We start from the raw sequence: 22,608 nt of genomic DNA, 5'->3' as shown, positions 1-22,608 counted from the left end.
TCCCCACGGACGCTGTGCGTTGGTTTCAGTGGCTCTGAACTACCAGTCGGAGGGTCGGGTGCTCCAGCTGAACCGGGCCAAGTTCTACAGCAACGGGAACTGTGGCTACACCCTGAAGCCCACCTGCATGTGTGAAGGTACGGTCAGACCACACACTGTCCTCCTCACCGGAGTTACCTTCACGCGCTCATATGCCTTGTTATTCGTTTTTTCGGGCTACGGTGTCGACAGCAGTATTGACATTGGCCCGATACCATGCTGAAGACAACGGTTGGTCAATCTAAAGTGCTGTCATTTAGCGAACACTTTATCGAAAGCGACTTACAAGTGAGGCTGAGGAAAAATGGAAGGACCCCAATATAAAAGATAAGATGCCAAGCGTCCTGTGTTGACCTGGCGGTGTTCTGACTTGACCTGGCGGTGTCCTGTGTTGAACTGCTGGTGTCCTGTGTTGACCTGCTGGAGTCCTGTATTCTCCTGCTGGTGTCCTGTATTTACCTGGCGGTGTCCTGTGTTGACCTGGTGGTGTCCTGTATTCTCCTTGTGGTGTCCTGTGTTGACCTGGCGGTGTCCTGTATTCTCCTTGTGGTGTCCTGTATTGACCTGGCGGTGTCCTGTATTCTCCTTGTGGTGTCCTGTGTTGACCTGGTGGGGTGCTCTATTGCCCCCCAGGGCTGAATGTGATTCTGACCCTGTGTCTGACCTGTCCTCCATGGTGACCGTGCCAACAGGTGTCTTTAACCCCCACCTGGAGGACCCCCTGCCAGGCCAGATGAAGAAGCAGCTGGTCCTGAAGATCATCAGCGGACAACAGCTCCCCAAGCCCAAAGACTCCATGCTTGGAGACCGGGGAGAGGTACCACCATACACACACACTGTGTCTCTCTACCTCACCCTAGCTCTCTCTACTTCTCGTTCTCTCTGTCTCTGTTGCTCTTAGTCTCGCTCTACCTACCCCTACTTCGCTCTCCGTCTCTCTCTCTCCATCACTCCTTCTTCCTCTCTCCCACTCCCTCTATTGCTGTCCACACCCCTCCTTCTCTCTGCCTCCCTTCCTCCCTCCCTCCCTCCCTCTCTCTGCCTCCCTTCCTCCTTCCCTCCCTCTCTCTGCCTCCCTTCCTCCTTCCCTCCCTCTCTCTGCCTCCCTTCCTCCCTCCCTCCCTCTCTCTCCCTCCCTCCCTCTCTCGGCCTCCCTTCCTCCCTCCCTCCCTCCCTCTCTCTGCCTCCCTTCCTCCTTCCCTCCCTCTCTCTGCCTCCCTTCCTCCTTCCTCTGCCTTCCTCCCTCCTTCCCTCCCTCTCTCTCTGCCTCCTTCCCTACCTATCTGTTTGTTTGTCTGTCTGTCTCCCTCCCTTTGTCCTTTTCTCTGTGTCTCTCTCACACATGAATGCAACATAGTGTGTCATAAATGAATAAACCTCTCATCCAATTGGTCCTGATTACATGTCCTCTACTCAGCCTCGGCTGGTGTCAGGTTTTCATCATCATGTACGTGTTGACTATAATGTGTATGTTTGTGTTAGATCATCGATCCCTTCGTTGAGGTGGAGGTGATCGGCCTGCCGGTGGACTGCTGCAAGGAGCAGACCAGGGTGGTTGATGACAACGGTGAGACCCCCAACCCTCCATCACACCACACTTACAAGTGCATAATATTAACAAGATGGGGATGATGATGATGATGATGATGATGATGATGATGATGATAACACACTTGAATAATAATAATTACATCATCACTAATAATAATAACCAAACACTCATGTTATAATAACACTTTTATATAATAATAATAATAATAATAATAATAATAATAATAATAATATATACATTTGTTTGTTTTCAAATCAAAATACTTTTTGTCCTCTCGGGGCAATTCAAGGTGCTTTAAAACAACTAACAGGAGATGATGTCATGCAGTATCATTGATACACACAAGCCTGTAGACAATACAGATATCACAACATCAGGTTACAATTGCAGAATGTTTCAAGTTTATAAGCGACGATCATCCCAATGAGTTTGAATTCAATCTCCTGATCGCTGATCGCTGATTTATTATGTGGATTTACTGTAAAGCTATAAGGGATATAAGGGATTTTGAGATAATCTGTGAGCTTTTGTGTGTATCTTGAAATGCGTTCAAAACAACGATACAGCCTTAATGATCTGGATATTGATCATGTCATTATGGCTGATGATATAGCTATTGATAAGTACCTGACCCACTGTCCACCGGGATCTAGCTAAGCTACTCACTGGGGTGTGTGTGTGTGCGCTTGCAGCTGTGGTTATGTTGTGGATTCCTGTGGCCTGGTGTGATATGGATTTGTGTGTGTGCACGTGTGAGAGATGTGTGTTCACTTGATATGAGGGGTGTGTGTGTGTGTGTGTGTGTGTGTGTGTGTGTGTGTGTGTGTGGACACTTGGCATGCTAGCTTCCGTTCTGAATATGGTTTGATCTATAATGGATGAGCCCAGTATTGGGGGACATGCATAGACAGCATCTCCCTGTCTGCTTACCCGTGTGCGCTGATGTGCATGTACACACACACACACACACACACACACACACACACACACACACACACACACACACACACACTTCAATTATTCATGATGCTGAGCTTGCTCCCTACACTCTATCCTTGACTGTCCGCTCTCTCTCTGTTTATCTCTCTCCCTTTCTCTCTCCATCTCATTCTCTTATTATTTGTGTATCCCTCTGCCTCTCTCGCCATCAATCAACTTCTCCCTCTCTTTCTGTCTGTTTCTGTCTCTCTCTCTTGGTATATATTTCCCTCTCCCTCCCTTTAACCGAATTTATCCCGGACTCTGCCTGTCTCTTTTTCTGTGCACCTCTCTCCCCCTTTCCGCCCACAATGCCCCCTCCCGCCCTTCCTCTCTCCCTCTTCCTATCCCCACATCTTCCATCGTCATTCTCTCCTTTTTATCCTCCGCCCCCCCGCTCAATCTCCCTCTCCCTGCACTCCTACCTGCCCCACTTCCTAATCCCTCCCTCCTCTCTCTCCCCCGTTAGGGTTCAACCCCATGTGGGAGGAGACCCTGGTGTTCACCCTGCACATGCCCGAGCTGGCCCTGGTGCGCTTCCTGGTGTGGGACCACGACCCCATCGGACAGGACTTCATCGGCCAGCGCACCATCGCCTTCAACAGCATGATGACGGGTAAGGTCGCTGCCCCCGGGAACACAGCACACACACACAACCCCCCCCCCCCGGACCCCCCTTCCTTAGGAGGGAGGCACGGCACTGGGGGAGATTAAAGGGGATTCCTGTCCTGTCTTAAATTGGGAGCCCACTGTATGCTGTAAGCTCTGATAGGTATGCATGGATCAGTGTTTCCTGTTTGGGATGTCTTTGGGGGATTTTGGTAGGTTGAGACTTTTTATCACAAAAAGTCCAATGTTTATGGAAGCTACGGTACAATGCTCCAAGCCCCTCCTGAAATAGCCTTTCTGAGGTTAATTGGGAAACAACACTTCATCTAGAGGCTTACTTGACTACTTTTACCATTCCTTTCTAAAGATGTAATATCTAAAAAGCTCCACAAGGATGATTATTCTTGCTAAAACTGTTATCGATAACTTTATGTTTGGCCTCAAGAGATGTCCTCTGTGGTCAGGGTATCCTGTTCTAGCCTGTTCTGTCCCGGCTTTTCCTCTTCTGGCCTGTCCTTGGCTGCTCTCTAGCCTAATACACAAGCGTTGTGTTCCTATCTCCAGGATACCGCCATGTGTACCTAGAAGGTATGGAGGAGGCCTCGATCTTTGTTCATATCGCTGTTCATGACATCACCGGTAAGGTAGGTACCCACAAACCAGGGACAGCTGCTCCTTTACCATCTCTGCCTACGGTCTGTATTGTTTATTAAGCCTCACACAGAATGCTGATGAGCAATATCATCCCAGACACCCAGGTTTTTGATTGTAAATCAAATTGTATTTGATTGCTGGAACTTTACTAATATATATTTTCCAGAGATGGTTCTCCACAAAGAAATGTCCTATATTCACATATCACATATATTCTAAACTAGAAACGTGGTTAATTCTGTATTTATTCATCATACCACTTCTCTTTTTCTCAAGTGTGTGTGGTCTTAGAGTATTGATCTCATAAATTGCGTTCAGTCGAGGACAAATGGACTAATTTTGTCACAGCAGATTGTGTTTTAGTCTTGTTACATCTAGAAAGGAGATATGTTTATACCATGGTAACACACACAGAGTCCTTGGGAAGAATGAACTCTATGTTACCCGTTCACCTCATCTTAACAAAGCACTATTATGTTTCTGTGTCTCACTATATCTTGGACATGACTGATCAATGTTTGTAGTTTTTCTTAAATATACGATATGGCAGTAAGTCACTTTTTGCACACTTTATTTTGATACACTGCCTCAAACCGCAGTGAGAACAATCAATACAAACCACTCTGAATATTCATGTGTTCAGCTTCTCAACTTCCTGTCTGTTCCCCCTCTTATTCTGCTGTTGATTTATGTGCCCTCCCTCCCCACCGCTACCCTGTTCTAGTCTTCTTGTCTTCCTCTCTTCTCTAGCCTCCCTCCTACCCCTTCTCTAAATGCTCTCTCCTGCTCTTCTTCTCTTTGTAATTGCAGTGGAGCCCTCTTTGTCCAGCAATCGCTGCATGTAGAGGCAGGACTTGGTTAGCAGTCCTCAAGCTGCCACTCAGAACTCAGGTGTAGTGCTGCCCAATTGGCATCTTGCATGCGCTGCAAGCACCCTCCCACTTTGCCCAGGGCCTCCCTTCTCCTCCTCCTCCTCTCCCCACCCAGGCCACGCCTCCTCCTCCTCCCCCGCTCCCCTCCCCCCCTTACACCCACTCCTCCGCCGCTAGCCAATGAAAAACATTGTAACAGAAAAGCGCCAACTCATGCACCTCATGAGTTGTTGAAAATAACACCATGTAACAAGCTTGAACTCCCTTCCCCGTAACATTGTCGTTGACCCTTTAAAGTAGATCCAATGCTGCTAACGGCTAGTTAGGTCACTGGTGGGACCCACAAGTTGTGATTGAGAGGGGCAGAGAGAGGGAGATAGAGGGAGGGTGTGAGACAGGGTAAGATAGAGAGAGAAAAAGGGAAAGAGAGGTGGAGGTCATTCAGGGATAGAGGTTGACCTCAGTGCTTTGGTGTCATTATTTCTCCTACTGGCACCATTTTGAGTCAACAGAAATTGACACAGGGTTCACCCAAGCTGCTCCCGAGATATTGGGTTTCTGTTGGTCGCTGCGATTCCTTGAGCATAGTGTTGGAGAGATTTGCAGACATCTATCTTGTTGTTTTTCAACGTATAATTTTTATTTATATTTTTTGCTATGTCTTTAAGTTGATCAAGAACAGTGTTAGATTTATATTTCGTTAATATATTCGTTGCTCTATTTCTCTTTACTTGTGTCTTGTCTTTTTGTCCATGGCTTTTAAGTTTTTCTATGTCTTTGTCAACCACATATAAACAGATCAACAGATAACATATCAAGGCTGGGGCTAGTTGGATCTACTTCGCTCTTTGTGTTTGTGAAAGCCCATTGAGTATTTATTTAAAGAGTAACTACAAACCAGACGACTTCTCTGAGTTTGCTGCCGCCTTCAGGTTAAAATCCATCAACTGTCACTGTGAACTGCTGTTGCTCATCTGATGACTTCAATCTTTCAATAAAATAAACGATTTGATTAGAATAATCTACCTACAATGTATTACAGTATCAAATGGACCTGGACGGTTTTATTCCTTTTTTAAAACTTTTTTGTTAAACATGTAACTTCCAATGGGAAGGCTTCATTGCTTCTCTGCTAATCCTGGCACCAGCTCATTGCCAACATGTTATCTTGTACCATTATAAAGAAAAGCTAACCATTGATGTCTGCTGGTGTCTTGATCAGCTTGTATGAATCCTAGCCCTGCATAACATATGATTGGCCACCCTTGCCATAGATGATTTGCAATTGGTTAACAAGTTAACATCATGATGGATATTAACGAGCAGTCCGTGGCTGTTGGTGTCTCAGGCTGAATGCCAGCCAAAGCGGTGACATTAATATTCATGAGTTATGTAATCAACTCAGGACTTGGCTTGCTAGGGATTCTATGAAAACTGTTTAATATTGTTCTGCAGTGCCTTTAAAGTTTACCCACGGTGGTCTTTTTTTAGATTCCAATTGATTTTTTAACTTTTTTTAAATTTTTTAACACTCCTTGCAGTATCAAGTGAGTATCAAGAAAGACTATCAAGGTGGGCCTATCATGTTTTTAACCACTAGATGGCAGCAAACCAAAGAAAGTCGTACAGTTAGTCTTTAATGCCAGAATATGGTGGGGTACCTAGTGCTGGAATGTCCTTGTTGAGTGTGTCCGTGCAGTACCACCAAGTACCATCCTGCCTGCACAACGTTGGTGTTGTCTCTAGTGTCACAGTTCTGCACTGTGCTGTTCTCCCACACCATCCTCACCATCGTCCTTCTCAGACCACTCATCCATTCCGTGCTCTCCATATACGACCACATGGCCCTGCCAACACCTAACCTTCATTCCATGCCATCACTTGTTGTTTGTTCTGCATCTTTATTACTTGCGGTCATATTCTTCAAAGATTGTTGCCAGTTCAATTAAAGTCTAGAGTCTAACAGCTTGGAGAGATGGTTGTAACTGCAGTATTTGATTGGCTCACATTAGTATCAAGGGATGTCCCTTGCAAAAAAAAAAAGGATGAGAGTGACATCCCTTGATGCCAAATTCAGCCAGTTGGAGCCAAGGGTTAACCCGAGATTGCTCTCTTTGCAATTTGATTCTAATGATTGGTTCATATTATTTTATTTATTTATTATTAGTTTTATTACAAGAAAACTAAGGTATTATGAAAGGATGTGACACTGTGTCAGTGTCACTATTATAAGTGACCTTATGCTGCTGTGTTCAGCATAATTCAGGAATAACTTTTAATACCTTCATAGTTCATACCTAAATACCTTAATTGAATATGATTGTATGCTTCTTTTCTCATCACAACAAGCTTACACTGGAGATCATGTATGGGCTGTGACCCACATGTCCAGGGTGTGAACCATGGTTACTAATATAAAAGGGGAATTGACCTTGAAATGATCATTATTCCTCATTTTTCGGTTAATTGTCAAATTAACACTTTAAACCCAGAATGAACCTGTTGAATGTGACTATCTTGTTTACATCATCTGTTAGCGTATTCTATCCAGCGAATCCTGGTAGGATTCACTCAGGATACACATATTTACCTGATGCAATGCTAATACAGGGAAATATGTCAATATATGTAATTTGTTATGCAATCTAATGAGATTCCAGTGTTTGAAGCATGCAAATACAACATTAGCAAAAACAGCTAATTTGTCTCCCAATGCCAGTCATGTGAACAGATTGTCTCTATTGGTTCCGTGGGCGTTATCCAGAGGCCTGTTACTTCCTCTACATGTGTGTGCGCGCGTGTTCAGGTCCACTTCGTTCTGCTCCCTAACTCCGCTTCTCTCCGTCACAGGCCAGGGCGGCCAGCGGCATAAAAGGGCTTTTTCACAGAAACCCAAAGCAGTCTTCCCTGGACAGCCATGCTGCTGCTCAGCTTAGCCGCAAGCACCCGTTTGGCGCCCACCTCCTGCGTCGCACTGCCAGCGCCCCCACCAAGGGCCAGCCCAAGGTCAAGAAGGGCCTGCCGGAGATCGCCATCGACACCAAAGACTACAGCTCGGAGGGCGCCAGCGAGGACCGCGAGTCGGAGGAGCAGGGCGGCGGGGCTGCCGGCACAGACCCCCAGGATCCCACCACCCAGCAGCAGCAGCACCAACACCACAACGGGGCGGCCCGGGACCATCCCGGCACCACCAACGGGGCTTTGCGCCCGGAGGAGGGTAAAGGTAAGAGCCCGCCCTTCGCCCGCCGCCGCCGCTGCCCCATGACGGAGCCCCTGAGGCGGGTCGCCCGGCTCCGGCTGACGGAGCCCCTGGACCAGGGGGTGTTCGCCCGCGTGGCGCTCAACGGCTCGGGGAGGGTGGGCGTGGCGTCCAACTGCATCACGTGTGTGAGCGGCGCCCGGGAGAGCCCCGAGGCAGAGCGGAAGGCGCAGTCCGGCGACGGGCAATCAGAGCAGGATGGGCAGGAGAAAAGTCCCAACACTGTCCCCGTGCACGTTCAGCCAGATCCTGAGGCCCGACCGGAGTCCGTAGCACCTGGACCTGACCCCAAACACACCCTGCCCCACCTCAGGGCTCAGCCTGAGCCAGGCTTCCAGTTCAGCCCCCAGTCTCTGTTCGGGGCCGTCCCTTTTGGCCCCTCCGACGCCCGGAAGACCCTGGGCGTCCCGACCGGACGGGGACCCCCGGACCCGTCCGAGAGGAACGCCCGCAGCTGCAGCTTCCCCCGCAGACGCTTCCCTAACGCCGTCGCCCCCGTGCGGACCCCCCCACAGGCCCCACCGTCCCCCCGCCTCAGCGACCGGCCATGGGAGAGCGCCCCGCCCCCCGACTACGGCACGGCCTGTTCGTCCGCCTCCTTTGCCGACCCCACCCCCTGCAGCTCCCTGTTCCTCAGCGACTGCAGCAGCTCCGACAGCTGGTACAGCCTGGGTCAGCTGGGGTCCCCCCACCAATTCCCGCCCCGCACCGTCCTCAACGGCCGCAAGCGCGCCGCAGGCACGCTGCAGCGCGAGATGAACGCCCTCTTCACCCTGAAGATGGAGGAGTTGCGCTCGAACACGCCCATGTTCTTCGCCGGTAAGGCGTAGACGCCAGAGACTCCCCCTAGCAGTCGCCCGGGCCCGCATAGGGGTGTTGGCTAGAGCCTTCTCCCTTTGTGAAGACCACCTGTCCCGCTTGTGATACCTCTCCCAGTTGGAATACCTTTCCCTGTTCGGAACCACCCTAGTCTTGTTCACTTAGACTCCATTGTCTCCATTAGTCAAAGTACGAATTTTAATGTGTTCCCTCAGTTGTGTGTTTTGACGTATCATACTCAACCAATGGGTTACAATGTACCCATTTAGAAACCAATGCTAGTGAAACCCAACTCAAGTAGAGTTGATACCTGTTCCAAGGTTTTACTGAATCCCACTTAAGTGATCTATACTTTCATTAAGACGCTCTATTCTCCTTTTCCCTAAACACTTCATGCTCACACTCTGCAGATAAGATAACTGGTAAGTCTTACAACCCCAAAGAAAGCTAGAACCTTGCTTTCTACCCTCTTCTAGATCGGATTTAGTTAGGTTTACTGTCCTCCTCTGGGAGAGTTTAAATACACTATAACCTAGCTTTCCTAACCCTGTTCTCTCGACAAGATTAGGAAGGCTTGAACCTAGCTTTCAACTGTTCTCTTCAGTAGGTAGGCTAGAGTATTTAGAAAAGCGCTATATAAAACTGATCAATTATTATCATTATTAATATTATTATCTTTCCACTGTTCTCTAGACCAGATTAAGTAGGCTAGAACCTAGCTTTCCACTGTTATATAGACCAGATTAAGTATGCTAGAACCTAGCTTTCCACTGTTCTAGACCAGATTAAGTAGGCTAGAACCTAGCTCTCCACTGTTCTCTAGACCAGATTAGGAAGGCTAGAATCTAGCTTTCAAGTGTTTATTGAAAACTGTATTGCAAGATGAATGAGCTCACATCCACTAGTCCTAGCCGAAGACTCTGAGAGCTCCTCCAGAGTTCAATCCGTTGGGAGATTAGGGTTAGTATGCGTCCAGACGTATAATGGATGCATTCTCATGTTACAGAACATCCTGTTCAGCACAGTTTATGGAAAGCTTTTGGTATTCCTACTGATCCACATGAGAATTCAGTGCAGAATATTCCTGAATCACTTTGAATATGATTATGCTTACAAAAGAAGGCTAATTATCAGACTTACTTTTGCCTTGATACTCACACTGTACCGACTTTGAAATTCAAAGGCTGTGATCCTTTTCCTCATTCTCTGATATGTTTCTCTGTCTGAAGCGCTTTTATCTTCTCCCCTATTCACTGTCCCTCTGCTATCTTAATATCCTAACTTCCTTCTGTCCCTCTTTCTTGCACGCTCTCTCTGCCCCTAGTGCAGAACTGAAGGGATGACCAGAGCCAGGTAAACCTAACCCTGCAATCTTCCCCCTGCGCACTTAGAAATATCAATCCCTAACCCCTCACTGTCCACCTCGCCGTCCCATCCACTTGTTTCACCATGACCTATGACCCTAAACCTGTGTCTCCTCCGTCAAGTGTGTTAAACAACAACTAAATACTGAAAACATCTGTGAGTTTGATGCCATCAGGTTAAAATGGGGGACCATTAAAACGGGGCAGGACAGTGTCACGGCTAGGGTGTACAACTCCCAGCTACGATTGGACCCAGTACTTGCTGGGTCCAATCCCCTTTGTCTGTAGCCCAACCTGTAGAAATCCTTGAGAAAGAACCATTATCTGCTCCTTAATGACATCTATCTGCATTAACTGTAAAAAAAATTGTATTAAAGCAATGTCTAGAATCTAGATATTGCTTTAATCCAAAGCAATTGACATTCTACTAACATTGTTTACTCAGTGTATCTAGAGTCTAGATACACTGAGTAAACAACGTTAGTAGTTTACTGGGTACTTTCCACGATATTTCCCAAATATATGCTGGTTTGCCCAGTAAAAAGGGAAATTAAGATCACTTTTAGATGAGATAAGTTGATCGCAGAAGTTGATAATGGCAGCAAACTCACAAATGTGCACTTTAAGGTTTGGTGCATTGTTCACGTTCTGTTATCCCACCTTCACCTGCATGGATCCTTTTGGGCTGGCACTCAGTCAAAATGGCGGCCGCGGCAGTCACCAGGGCATCACACCCGCCTCAGGCCTTCTCCTGTCTGTTCATATCAAGTGCTGTAGAAATGCTGCAGGGAAGCCTGCATAGCCCGGGGTTTATTAAGTTAGCAAACAGCCATTTTGTCACTTCATTGCTACAGGGAGAACGTGTTTTGGTACTGTAACGACGTTGCACTAACCCTGCACTTTTGAATTGCAAATCATCTTTCTAAAATAATTCTTTATGTTCCCCTATCAAAAATACATCTTCAAATAATTGCCTGTGTTCCAAATCAAAAGTGTAGCTGTATAGCATTTCTATAACTGCCTGGTTAAGCACATGGTCAGTGTACGATCCTTCCACCTGGTCTTGCACTAACTGTTCTCCTCTGTCCCCCACAGAGTGTGTTGCAGAGCAGAGACCAGCGGCCCCTCCCCCTCCCCTGTCCCGCGAGGAGACCATCGACCGGGCCACCCGCCCCCCCACCTCCACCCCGCTAGCTCCCCCCAACAACCACCTCCACCCCCACTCCTCCGTCTCCCTCTCGCACCGTGCCCTTCCTCCAGCACCACCACCCTCGCCATCCACAGCGATAACCAACGGCGCCACGCCCATCGCCTCCCCTAACGTGGGGGTAGTGGTGTCCGACACCCACCCCGGTCACCCCACCACCAGGGGTCACCCCAAGAAACCCCTCGCCCCTATCTCCAGGACCACCTCGTCCCCCGGGACCCTCCTCCTGGCCCATCATCCCACCTCCCCCGGCGCCCTGCCCTTGGACCCTTGGGTTGCCATCAGCACCTCCACCCCCATCCCCACCGCCTCTTCCTGCACACCTGATCCAAGGCAGGCCCCAAAGACCGACCCCGGAGACGCCCAGACCGGGCCTCTCGGCGGCGTTCCCGTCGCTCAAAGCACCGGTGCCCCCGCCGTTCAGAAGACCCCCGTCAGGAGGGCTCTGTTCACGCCGCTGCCGTCCCACCCGCCTGTCCGGCGGTCGAAGAGCGAGGGGCACGTGCTCGCAGCCGTCCTCTCGGACGGCCGCTCGTGCGTGCCGGAGGTGTGCACGGACGCCACCATGAACGACCGGCTGTGGAGCAAGGTGGACCCGGGGAGCCACCGCGACAGCATGTCCTCTTCCTCCAGTATCTCCTCCAGCGACACGGTCATCGACCTCTCCATGCCCAACCTGGTCCGCAAGAGCCTCAGCAGCCTGCCGCCGGGCAGCAGTATCACCTCCTCCCCCTCCTCCTCCTCCTCGGCCAACCCGGACTCCCCCTGGGTCAGCTCCTGCCGCTCCTCCTGCGGCGTCGCCGGCTCCCCCTACGACGCCGGCCCCCCTTACGACGCCACTCCGGTGGCCAAGAGCAAGTCGAACCCCAACCTGTGGCCGGGGGCGTCCCGCCCGGACGACGAGCTCCACCCCCGTCCCCTCGGCACCCCGCGGGGAGAGCCCCCCCGCGGCGACTTCCCCCTGGAGGACTCCCCCGGCGGGCTGACCCAGCGGCGGCACACCTGGAGCCGCCTCTACATGGACGGGCTGAGGCAGCAGTCGTCGTCCGCCGACGCCAAGAGGGCCTCGCTGGCCGCCCCGCCGCCCGCCCCCGCCTCCTCCATGTCCAAGAGCCTGGGCGACCTGACGTCGGACGACATCGCCTGCAACTTCGACAGCAAGTACCGCAGCATCAGCCGCAGCTTCGTGACGCGGCCCCCCCGCGAGCAGCTCCTCCGCCGGGCGGGCAGCCTGCACGGCGCGCGGCCCCCCAGCTCCCTGACGGAGCAGCTGCGGCGGCTGACGGACGTGGAGCCCCTGACGGCCAGCGACTTCTCCTCCCCGGCCCGGCACTCGGCCGGGCGCCGGCCCCCCCAACAGCAGCAGCAGCCGGAGGAGGAGGAGCCGTTGGCACGGAGGACATCGTCCAGGAGCCAGAGCAGGGTCCGCTACGTCGCCAACCGGGCCAAGCAGGCCCAGGAGAGGCAGCGGCTGCAGGGCCTGGCGCAGGGCCGCAGCGGGAGCATCGGCAGCCCCATCGGGGAGCGGGGCAACCCCGAGGGGGCGTGCTGCGTGGCCCGCAGCCCCTGCACCAGCCACGACCCGCAGGGGCAGCTGGCGGGCCTCAGAGCCCCCGTCGCCAGGCCCCTCAGCGCCCCGCCCGACCCGGACAACAAGGAGGTGTTCTTCATGCTCAAGCTGTGAGGACCGGGGGGCCCCGCATCGAGGGCCGCGGACGCTTTGACACACTGATCAGAAATAGAGCAAGAAACAAACAAGGCGCACACCTGGCACCAAACCCTGGTGATCTCTGAGACATTGTGGCTGAAGCTGGCTCAGACCATAGAGGCTTTTAATCTTCCATTTAGGCGGTGTCTTGTGTTCGTCACCGGACTCTTAGTGGTTGGGACTGATGTGCTAACGCGATGAGCCTCAAGATCAACTCTTCTTTTTTACTAAAGAGAGCATTTGAACAATCCGTCCGAGCACTTTTTTCTGTCTGCACCAAATGTTTTAATAAAGGCCAGAGTAGAGGAGACGAGAGGACAAACATGTTTCTATACGGTTGCTTAACCTTTAACGTGATCAACCCTGTTCGTCCCGATACGTTTTGATGTGAGCATCTAGTAGCAATAGTGCACAAGTTAAAGGAAAAAAAAGAACCCTTGTGTCATAGTGCATTTGATGGAGCAACATTTCATCTGAACACTTCCAAGTTCGAAGTCTTCAGTCGTATGTTCCCCTCAGCAATATTTTCAAAATAATGGCGCTAAAAATAATGGCAAAAGGCCTACAAATCCGTACACGTTTCTCCATGGTCTTTCGCTTTTACCAAAACGGGAGGGGATTTCTCTCCCGCCTTGCAAGACGAAAAAGTCTCTGTGTTTGTCCTCATTTCACGGCAGCAGACCCCATTTTTAGCTGAGCGTCTGCTAACACAGCATGTTGTTCCTCAAAGATTTTATACTTTTAATTTGCGGTAGAGTCGTCTGCCGCTGCCCTCATTTCCCCTGCTCCCATGTCTTTCTTATTTTTAATTTTTTCAAGTGTTCTGCATGTCTTTAATGCACTGTAATAACTATCTTATCTGCATCGGCTCTTCGTCGTTTTACCAAGAAAAGAGAAAACCTTTTTATACGTTCTTTTTAGACTGTCAGACGGTTCTAGGTCGCAATCCCAGTGTTCCGGCGGGTCTGTGGAAACAGGAATGACTTGTGTCAGCGCACGTTTGTTCGTAGGACTACTGTCTTGGTTGCACAGCAATGCACGTTTGGTGTGTGTGCAACATTTAAGGGAAAATATTTAATTCAGCTCATGTATAATTATGACATAAATAAACCTGAAATGAACATTAAGATGGGTATCACGTTGTCTTCATAATATGGGTTATTTGTCTTATAAGTACTAATATTGACATTGTTACTTGTATTTATATTAATTAGTTAGACACATTCCTTCCCTTCTTACATCCCACTTTGCATCCCCTCTGTACTGTACACAAACACCAACACAGAGAGCAGTAGCAGATGTGTCCAAACCGCTAACACAACTGAACATTCGGTTAAAAATAGGCCCTGGCCGAGTTGTCATGTAAAGTCTTAGTCTTGGCAAGTTCTGCTGGCTGTTCGCACTAATTATGGACTGTTCGGGTGACGGTGTTTACCAGCCCTCACCCCTCTCAACCAACGGGCTCCAACGCCGAGCACCCAGCCCCCCGCTGGCCCATAGAATGTTCCGCAAACAAAGACTCGAGGCCCCCATTCAGCTTCCAAATGATGGACTCTGTAGCGTTAAAAAGCCGCCGTGGTTTCAGATCTGCCCGAGCGTCACAACAAGTCCTGGCTCCGCTCCGCTTGGCTTGACATGACAATCGGTAGCCCCGGCGACGGCCACCTCTGGTGAGCTGTCGCGGGGAGACTTGGGACTCCTTTCCCGGGCCCCCTCGTTCGACCCTGATGCACAACAACCTCAATTTGGGGGCCCGGGGTCTCGTTCCCGCTGCCACATAAACACAAAAGATGGCTTCATTAGGATTCCGGGCGCGGGCCTGACTCCTTCTTGAAGCCTGTTTTTATCTGGGCCATTTGGCACAGTCTGGCTCCTTCAACCGAGAAAGCTTGAGCACTCCCCCGGGGGCCAAGAAGGGTTAGTTTTTGTTCCAGAGTGAATTAAGCCCCCCCCTTCATGTCGGGGGATGGGAGAGTGGAAGATGTGTGCTTACCACGGTGTTTGATGTTGGCCGGTTGCAGAGAGGGGGAACAGGCGGTGGGGGAGATGTGTCTCGGCCAGTCCGAGCTACTCTGCATAACTGTAAATGACGTGAGCGTTAGGTGGGTGAGATACATGGGCTGGAGTTTGAACTGTTATATGTTCTGAAAGTTGGACTGTCATTGGCTCAAATACTTTGAGCAGCATCGATTCATTTAGATGCATTACCCTGATGATGTTATGCGTTACAGAACCTGGACTAACGGATTTAGCTAAGAAAACACCCGTTCATTGCTTTGTTCATCTTATTTGTCATGTGTTTTAAAAAGTTTGACCATTAACAACTTCCCTGACGCCAAGACCAGTGTGAGTTTGAATCTAGTCTTACAATGCTGTACCATTAACCTCGCAGCTCTTTCTGCAAAGGGCCCGTGTTTCCCAGAGACCCCAGAAGGTTTGCCTGAAATCCCTCCATTTGTGCAAGTTCACGAAGGGAACTGCTCTTCCCTCCTCTAGCATCCACCTATCGGAGCCCCTAGTGAGGTTTCGTGGTAGGCGAAGACATTGTGTACCTGACCCTACAGGAAACGGGTCTGATGGTCATTTTTATCGTGAGGAAAACATCTACTGTGACCTTTTCAAGCTATTCCATGACCGATGTGAGTGATGTCATTCCGATTCCAATGAGAGCGGATGGGAGTGGAATAAGGCCTCCGGTGTGTACATAACTCTCGGAACTGTCACTGAAAAATAAAGTATATCTTCTCTTTCATCCATCATCCTTCCACTTTTCCCCAAATGAGGATCAACTGGATTGTCAACAGCCAGCTGTATTGTTATCTTTGACGATTGTACAGATTGTACAGCCAATACATGTTGTGCACTAATCATTCAAACGGCTCCCCTGTGTCATGGAATTTCTGGAAGTTCAGATAATTTTCCAATTTAAATTCCAGACAGGCAATGTCAGGGAATTTGCCAGATTATTGAAACAAGTCGTGGAATATCATGGAATTGTATCCGGCTCTATACAAAATGATAAACAACTATGGAGGGTATGTCTCCTCCCATTTTTTTATGTTCTGTTCATTGAATAGCTGTACCAATCTGATGATTCTGATCATATATATTTTTTAACCCGAAACTGATCAAAAAAAAAAAAGCCCAGGGTGAGAGCCCCATATTAGTTCAGCCAAACAGCTGGAGGCTGTGGATTGCACAGCAATGTTATTCTCCTGCTTCTGTGGTGATTCAGCCCCTACTCCTCCCCTCTCCTCTCCCTCCCTTATAACCCTGCCTTTTTGTGTCCTGTTTGAGCAACACCCCAACAGTCCCACTCCTGCGACCAGAGACACACAGAGAGAAAGTGGAGCGCCACTTCCAGCCCCACTCAGTTGTCAAGAGGCCGCACACATAGAAATAAGTTTAGTAGAGTTGATTTCTATTTTTCCGATAATTTTTCATCTGTACATTTCTTTTGTCTGGGGTAGGTCATGTTTTTCATACTTTATTAGGATTTTCAAGAAATGGCATTTAATTATTTTAAATAATTCTATAATTGATTTGATGGACGATGTTTTTATAACTTTCCTCCAAAGTACTTTTGGACAATGAGGAAATTTCGAATAACACCTGCAAAGCCACACCTTTATGTAGCTGTCAATGCAACTTAATTTGTATGGTTTTGTGTCTTTGTTTTTTTAGGCCAGCATCATGGAAGGGTACCTGGCAGTTTGTCTGTGTGTCACAGCCCTCATCTCTGCTCCACACACCACCAGTAAGACCTACGCAATACCAGCGATATTCTGTGCACACACCTTTTAAGTGTCATATTTTCTCTATAATTATGTTTGTGTTTTGTAATTTCTTTCTGTATTTAACTTGCCGAGCTGTGGTGTGTTATACTTGGTAGAGGATATAACCTCCGATGAATTCCAGGAAATTTTCGGGAAAGAGTTTTGGCCCCTGCCACCAGAATTTAGCTGTTATGTAACAATAAGAAAAAAAGAGTCCTGATGAGTAAGAAAATTGGCCTGGAAGAATAATAAAATGTTTCCGTAGTCCAACATCAGATGCTCGTCCAGACAAAACAAGGCCTTTGCCAAAGCCAATACCTTGTGTTTTTATAGAACCCTTTAACCTCTTGGAATTGTTTTTTTTCAGGTAAAATGTGCATTTTTGTGAATTGTGAATTCCAAAAAACAACCTGTGAACAAGTTGGAGGAAGAATAAAACTATCTGCTTCTTGTCTGAGGTGAAGGGGGCGGGGAGGGTAGGAGTGCTTGGGCCAAGTGCCATTTCTCACGGCTGAACCGGGATGATTCAACTAACGTTCGGGAGGGTGGAGGAGAGCGGGGGGGGGGGGGGGGGGGGGGTACTGTGGCATACTGCCATTTCTCACAGGGAGTGAACCGCGATGAATCAATTAACGGTCTGAGGGTGGAGGAGATGGGGGGTTCCATTGGGCCATGAACTGACAGGCATCTCCGCCTGTTGTACAGGGGTTCGTGCCATCCCCTCAAGAGCAGGCTGTCACAGTGTCATGGAGTCCTTCAGCTCCGACGGTTCTGTGAGGGCTGCATCCATGCTGGAGCTTCTGGCACGTCTCCTCACCCCTCACTCTCTCTCTCTTTCCTCTCTCGGTGTTCCTTCCCTTGCTTCCTGCCTCTCTTTCTCTCTGTCCATTCTCCCCTTCTCCCATCCTCTGCGTCTATCCTGCGTCCTTCCCTTCTCTTCTCTCCTCCTTCCCCCTATTTCTTATAACGGCATCTTCTCCCCCCATCTCCTCCCTCCATCCGATCCCACCCTCCTCTCCCCATTTCCTCCCTCCACCTCCTCCCATCCTCCTCTCCCCCATCTCCTCCCTCATCCTCTACCCCATCCCCTCTGTTCTGGCTCTCTCTCCCTCCCTACATCATCTCCCTTCCTCCACCCTCTCCCTCCTCTCCCTCCACCCTCGTCCAACACGTCAGTCTACTCCGGCTGGGTTATGTTATGTCTGAGGCGGACACGGCTCCACGGGGGGTCCCTGGGCCCCAGCCAGGGAAGTCACCCAGAGCTGAATAACAGCAAGTTCACCAGACCCACAGTGGGGTGGACGGGGATGGCTAGACTGGTGGGTGCAGCATGAACCCTCTCCAATTTGGTTGTTTTCCTCTAGGAGCCATTTTTTTCATTGTTTCAGATTCGGATGGAAATATAATGTTTATACATACAAAACAAAAACAAAAAGAGAGAATAGGTTTGGCAACCACACATAGATTCGTGCAAACCTGGGTATGATTGAAAGCAGTTGTTGTTGTGGTTACAGAACGTAGGTCTTTTCAATGAACACTGGTATTGTCCTTCTGTTGGCTTTTCACATAGTTCCATGGCAAATAACAAGGATCTGATATGCTTCGTTAGGACTTCAGAGTCCCTGACCTTTAGATCTAAGTGGTTTAAAAGCACAAAAGCGCAAAGAACTGGCTTTCAAACAAATCCGCTTTTAATTTGTGCCGGTGCTAATGCCCGGTTTCTTCAATAGCAGTTTGAGTTGAATTGATTGTTTTTCTCTCTCTTAGGTGCCAAGGAGCTTTCCATCACCACTATAAAGGTATTTATCTTCTCCCTGTTGAACAGGCTAATAAAAATGACTAGCCTTTAAAGTAATCATTTTAGTGTGTTCCTGTCCTCAGGACGACCCATACACCATGTCCCGAGGCTCTGAATTGGAGGGTTACTGCATCGACCTCATCTCCAAGCTCTCCCAGAAGCTGGGCTTCACATACAAAGTCCACCTAGTGAAAGACCAACGCTACGGCGCCCGCGATGCCAGCGGCTCATGGTCTGGCATGATCGGGGAGGTGATGCGAGGGGTGAGTATCTAGGGTCGAACGGCACCCTCTAGTGACCAATCCTGTTTTCTTGCATCTTTATCCCTGTGTTTTTGGTTCATTCTGTCCTCTAGGAAGCTGACCTGGCCGTGGCTCCACTGACTGTCACGGCGACCAGAGAGCAGGCGGTGGATATGACCACACCTTTCATGCAGACGGGGCTGAGCTTCCTCCTGCGTAAGGACATGGCCCATGAGGAGCTCAACCTGGGCTTCATGTCGCCCTTCTCCATGGAGATGTGGATTGGGGTTCTCGTTGCCTTCCTGCTCACTGGCCTCTGCGTCTTCCTGGTGGCCAGGTGAGTGAGCGCTTCCATGAAACGTCAGTAGAAACGGATGTTCCTCTCATTCAACATTATGATTATACCCTATACATTCCTTCTAGTCCTCTCCGAATATCCAATATCCATTTTAACTTGGGTGCGTTGTAATTATAGAAACAAGAAGGTTCCTCTCTGCCTCACTTCGTTCAATACATCCAAAACTCGATCCAATTCTGATATACGGTTTGCTCAGGATCAGTCCTAGAGAGTGGGAGCCAGAGGCTGAGGGGCAAAGCTTCACCTTGGTACACAGCTTCTGGTACATCACTGGGGCCCTCACCCTGCAAGGTAAAGCAGCCCTCCACGAAAGTACTACGATCTCAAAAATGTATATATTTTTCTTGCTATTTTTCTTTCGAGTAGATGTGTCACATCGCACTCATTGTATTGCTTTTAACTTAATGTTCGGTTCAAATTGGTTGAACCCTGAAGGCCAAATAATGCTTCTGCATCAAATAACCATTGTCGCCATTGTGGGTTTCTATGAAGATGCTTGCATTCATGGTACTTCGCTGGTCATTCGGAGTGGTCCCGATAGGTTGGCAAAAATGAATATTTCAGTCACACCTGATTATCTTCATAATGAAGAAGTCATACTTATGATGTGTCAAAAAATGAAAGCGACCCCAGCTCTTCTATCATACACGATTCCGACGCAGGGCTGTAGTTATATTTTCTGTAGTTACAGGCTGAATAAGTGATGTAGAACCTGTAGTGCTCCTGCGCCAGTGATTCGATCCAGAAGTATAATTTGACCGTAACCCTTAAAACCATGAGGACCTCGCTTCCAGTCAGTCACTGTGTTCTGTATTTAATGTCCCCCAGGTGCTGGTCCTCACCCCAAATCGGTATCCGGTCGTCTGGTTAGTGCCGTGTGGTGGGTGTTTGCCGTTCTGCTGCTGGTCTTCTACTTTGCCAACTTCAGCCACATGCAGCATGCCGATAACAAGCACGTGTCCATCAAGAACTTTGAGGACCTCTCTCACCAGGACGTCATTGAATACGGAACGGTGGAAGGTGGCTCCTCAATGTCCTTCTTTAAGGTGTGTTGATATCCTGGGTTCAGTCCCCAGCCTACCTACTTTAGGCATCCATGAGAAGGATGCCTTAACCAAGAAACCTCAGTAAGAGAGCCAATTGTTAACAAGTCTTTTCTTTGGCAGAATTCAAACAACCCAGTGTTCCGGCGTATCTACCAGCACATGGAGCGCGGTAATACCTATGTGGCCACCATGGAGGAAGGCATTACTCGTGCTCAGGAGGGGAACTTTGCCTTCATCGGCGAGGCAGTGTCTCTGGACCTGGCTACGGGTCGCTACTGCACGCTGACACGCTCCGAGGAGCTTGTGGCCATGAGGGCCTATGCCATCGCAGCACCCATTGGTAAATGCTTGCCGCCTCACACAGCTACTAAGTGATTATTTTTATTAGGTACAGGTCATTAAGGAGCAGGTAAGGGTTAGAGATATCTTGCCCAAGGATGCCTACAGGTAGGCTGTGGATTTGGGGGTTTTGAAGCCAGAGCCTTTCAGCTAGGAGAAAAGGCTCTGACAAAAAGACATCCTGACACCGACAAAAACAAATCATAATCAATCATATTTATTATTGTTTCATGTCGAAAACTTTGTGTCCTGCTGGATCCTTTTGTTCGTCTTCCTCCCCTCTCCTGATTGGCTGAAGCCCCAATGTTGCTCAAGGCACCTACCAAATAGGTGAGCAATCCGCCGATTAAAGGGCAGGCTGACTCAGTCGGGGAGACGGGTAGGATCTGGGATAAAGTCTGATCTGGTAGTAGAGTTGTAATGTGTCGGCCATCAACCTGACGATGCAGCTCGGTGAAAGACTGATCGTCCAGACCAGTAGTATGTACGTTGGCCGAAGTTGGCCTGACTTTAAAAGTCACTAACTGGTTCCGGGGCTTCAATATACCTGCAGGAATCCTAGAGAATTGTACCTAGCCCCCACCTGCTCCAAAAAGTCATGTATCCTATTGCAAGTCGCTTAATGTTTGTCGCTTTGAATAAGAGCACCTGCTAAACGACTAATGACTGCTATTTAGTCAAATGACTCTAGAGTAAAATGACCAAATGCTAAATAGCTCTTCTGATAAAGGTAACAAGGCCTTGAACGAGGCCTCCTAAGCCCTGGACCTTCCGGGCTGGAAGGTCATTTTCTCTTCCCTCAAAATTCACCACACCTCCGCCTCAACCCTTGTTTCCTTCCTTCCTCAACTTCCTTCCTCAGAATCGCCGCTGGTGAAGAACCTGACGGTGGCCATCCTGCAGCTCAGTGAGAGCGGGGAGCTCACCTACCTGCGAGACAAGTGGTGGCCCAACAACTGCCGGGAGGGCCAGGACGCACACTCTGCCGACGCACTGGGGCTCCAGAACCTGCTGGGCCTCTTCCTCCTTCTGGGGCTGGGCCTGGCCCTGGGCCTCCTCATAGCCCTGCTTGAGCTCCTATCCAAGGCCCGGACCCTGGCCAAGGATGGGAAGGTAATGGTGACCGTGATGGGTGGTGACACATTCCAGGTTCAGAAGGAATGGCGGAAACAACTGCCCCCCATGATATACAAGGCCGTTACACAGCCTTTCATAATGTACTCTATAATGACAGCCGAAGTGGGAGCGTCAACACAGATTAATCAGCCGACGGGTCGGTACAGACAACCGGGTGGGAGGTTATGTCAGTCCATCTACAACACCTGGTGGTAAAATGATATCATTTTACCACACCTGGTGCTAAAATAGAGACCCTTTAACTGGTCAGTTGAAAAAAAAAATCCAAATATAATGGTGACTCAGTATTGTCCACCTTCTTCAAGGTTGTGTGTGTTGTGTTTAAATGTGTTTCGTGTGTGTTTCTCTGTTTACCCCTCCAGAAGTCGTGCTGCTCAGCACTGTCCACAGAGTTAGCTCAGCGTTTCAGAGGCGGGGCGGAGAGCGCGGAACAGGAGATCGTAGACAAGAGCAAGGCGTAACAGAACTGAGTCGAGATGCCCGGACGCTCATAATGGAGTTTCAAAGTGGAAGGAACTAGGCCGAATGTAGGACCTCATTCTGAATCGAAGCAGCTATAACTGACAGAGGTTATTTTTTCCCCAGTGAGAATAGGTATCACATTCCTATAGATTGCTTTTAACCTTCTTCTAGCTGGCTTTTCTTAACCGTTCAAATAACTGTGAATGCACCATCTGAGTGTCAAATGATGTCAACGTTAGATTAGCCATATCCAATGCTATCAAGAAAGTGTGTTATGCAATGAAAAAAACCTACATTGTAAGGTGTTATATTCCCTAGGCTAGAGTGGACAGCAAGAATCCATAGGCAAGAACAACTTCAGCCTACAAAGTACGCTTATCGGCATTTCA

General features: G+C 49.1%; 2 protein-coding genes across 5 annotated transcripts in view; both read left to right on the top strand.

Moving 5' to 3' along the window:
* Positions 1-14,142, top strand: part of plch2a (phospholipase C, eta 2a) — a 130,452-nt gene extending 116,310 nt beyond the window's left edge. For all 4 annotated transcript variants that reach the window (XM_079741428.1, XM_079741430.1, XM_079741429.1 and 1 more), the window contains exons 17-23: positions 30-137; positions 732-856; positions 1,522-1,606; positions 3,039-3,185; positions 3,743-3,822; positions 7,555-7,927; positions 11,242-14,142. In XM_079741428.1, coding sequence (XP_079597554.1) covers positions 30-137; positions 732-856; positions 1,522-1,606; positions 3,039-3,185; positions 3,743-3,822; positions 7,555-7,927; positions 11,242-13,037 — 2,714 coding nt within the window. In that variant the 3' untranslated portion in view covers positions 13,038-14,142. The remainder of the gene's footprint in view (positions 1-29; positions 138-731; positions 857-1,521; positions 1,607-3,038; positions 3,186-3,742; positions 3,823-7,554; positions 7,928-11,241) is intronic.
* A 2,266-nt stretch (positions 14,143-16,408) lies between these two features.
* On the top strand, positions 16,409-22,587 carry LOC307079473 (putative glutamate receptor). The gene is made up of 10 exons (XM_079741837.1): positions 16,409-16,527; positions 16,746-16,818; positions 18,605-18,636; positions 18,719-18,898; positions 18,991-19,214; positions 19,432-19,526; positions 20,064-20,281; positions 20,402-20,621; positions 21,483-21,733; positions 22,120-22,587. The coding sequence occupies exons 2-10, from the start codon at positions 16,755-16,757 to the stop codon at positions 22,216-22,218; spliced, it is 1,383 nt and encodes a 460-aa protein (XP_079597963.1). The 5' UTR covers positions 16,409-16,527; positions 16,746-16,754; the 3' UTR covers positions 22,219-22,587.
* The last annotated feature ends 21 nt before the right edge of the window (positions 22,588-22,608 follow it).

This window comes from Pollachius pollachius (genome assembly GCF_949987615.1).
Source record: "Pollachius pollachius genome assembly, chromosome: 8".
Taxonomy (NCBI): Eukaryota; Metazoa; Chordata; class Actinopteri; order Gadiformes; family Gadidae; genus Pollachius; species Pollachius pollachius.
Note: the sequence above shows the minus strand (reverse complement) of the source record. Positions and strands in the feature narration are given on the sequence as shown.

Coding starts and splice junctions, on each gene's coding strand:
- LOC307079473 (XM_079741837.1), top strand. CDS start 16,755: ATGGAAGGGTACCTGGCAGTTTGTCTGTGTGTCACAGCCCTCATCTCT. Junction 18,637..18,718: donor TTTCCATCACCACTATAAAG/GTATTTATCTTC, acceptor TCCTGTCCTCAG/GACGACCCATACACCATGTC. Junction 19,215..19,431: donor TGCGTCTTCCTGGTGGCCAG/GTGAGTGAGCGC, acceptor CGGTTTGCTCAG/GATCAGTCCTAGAGAGTGGG.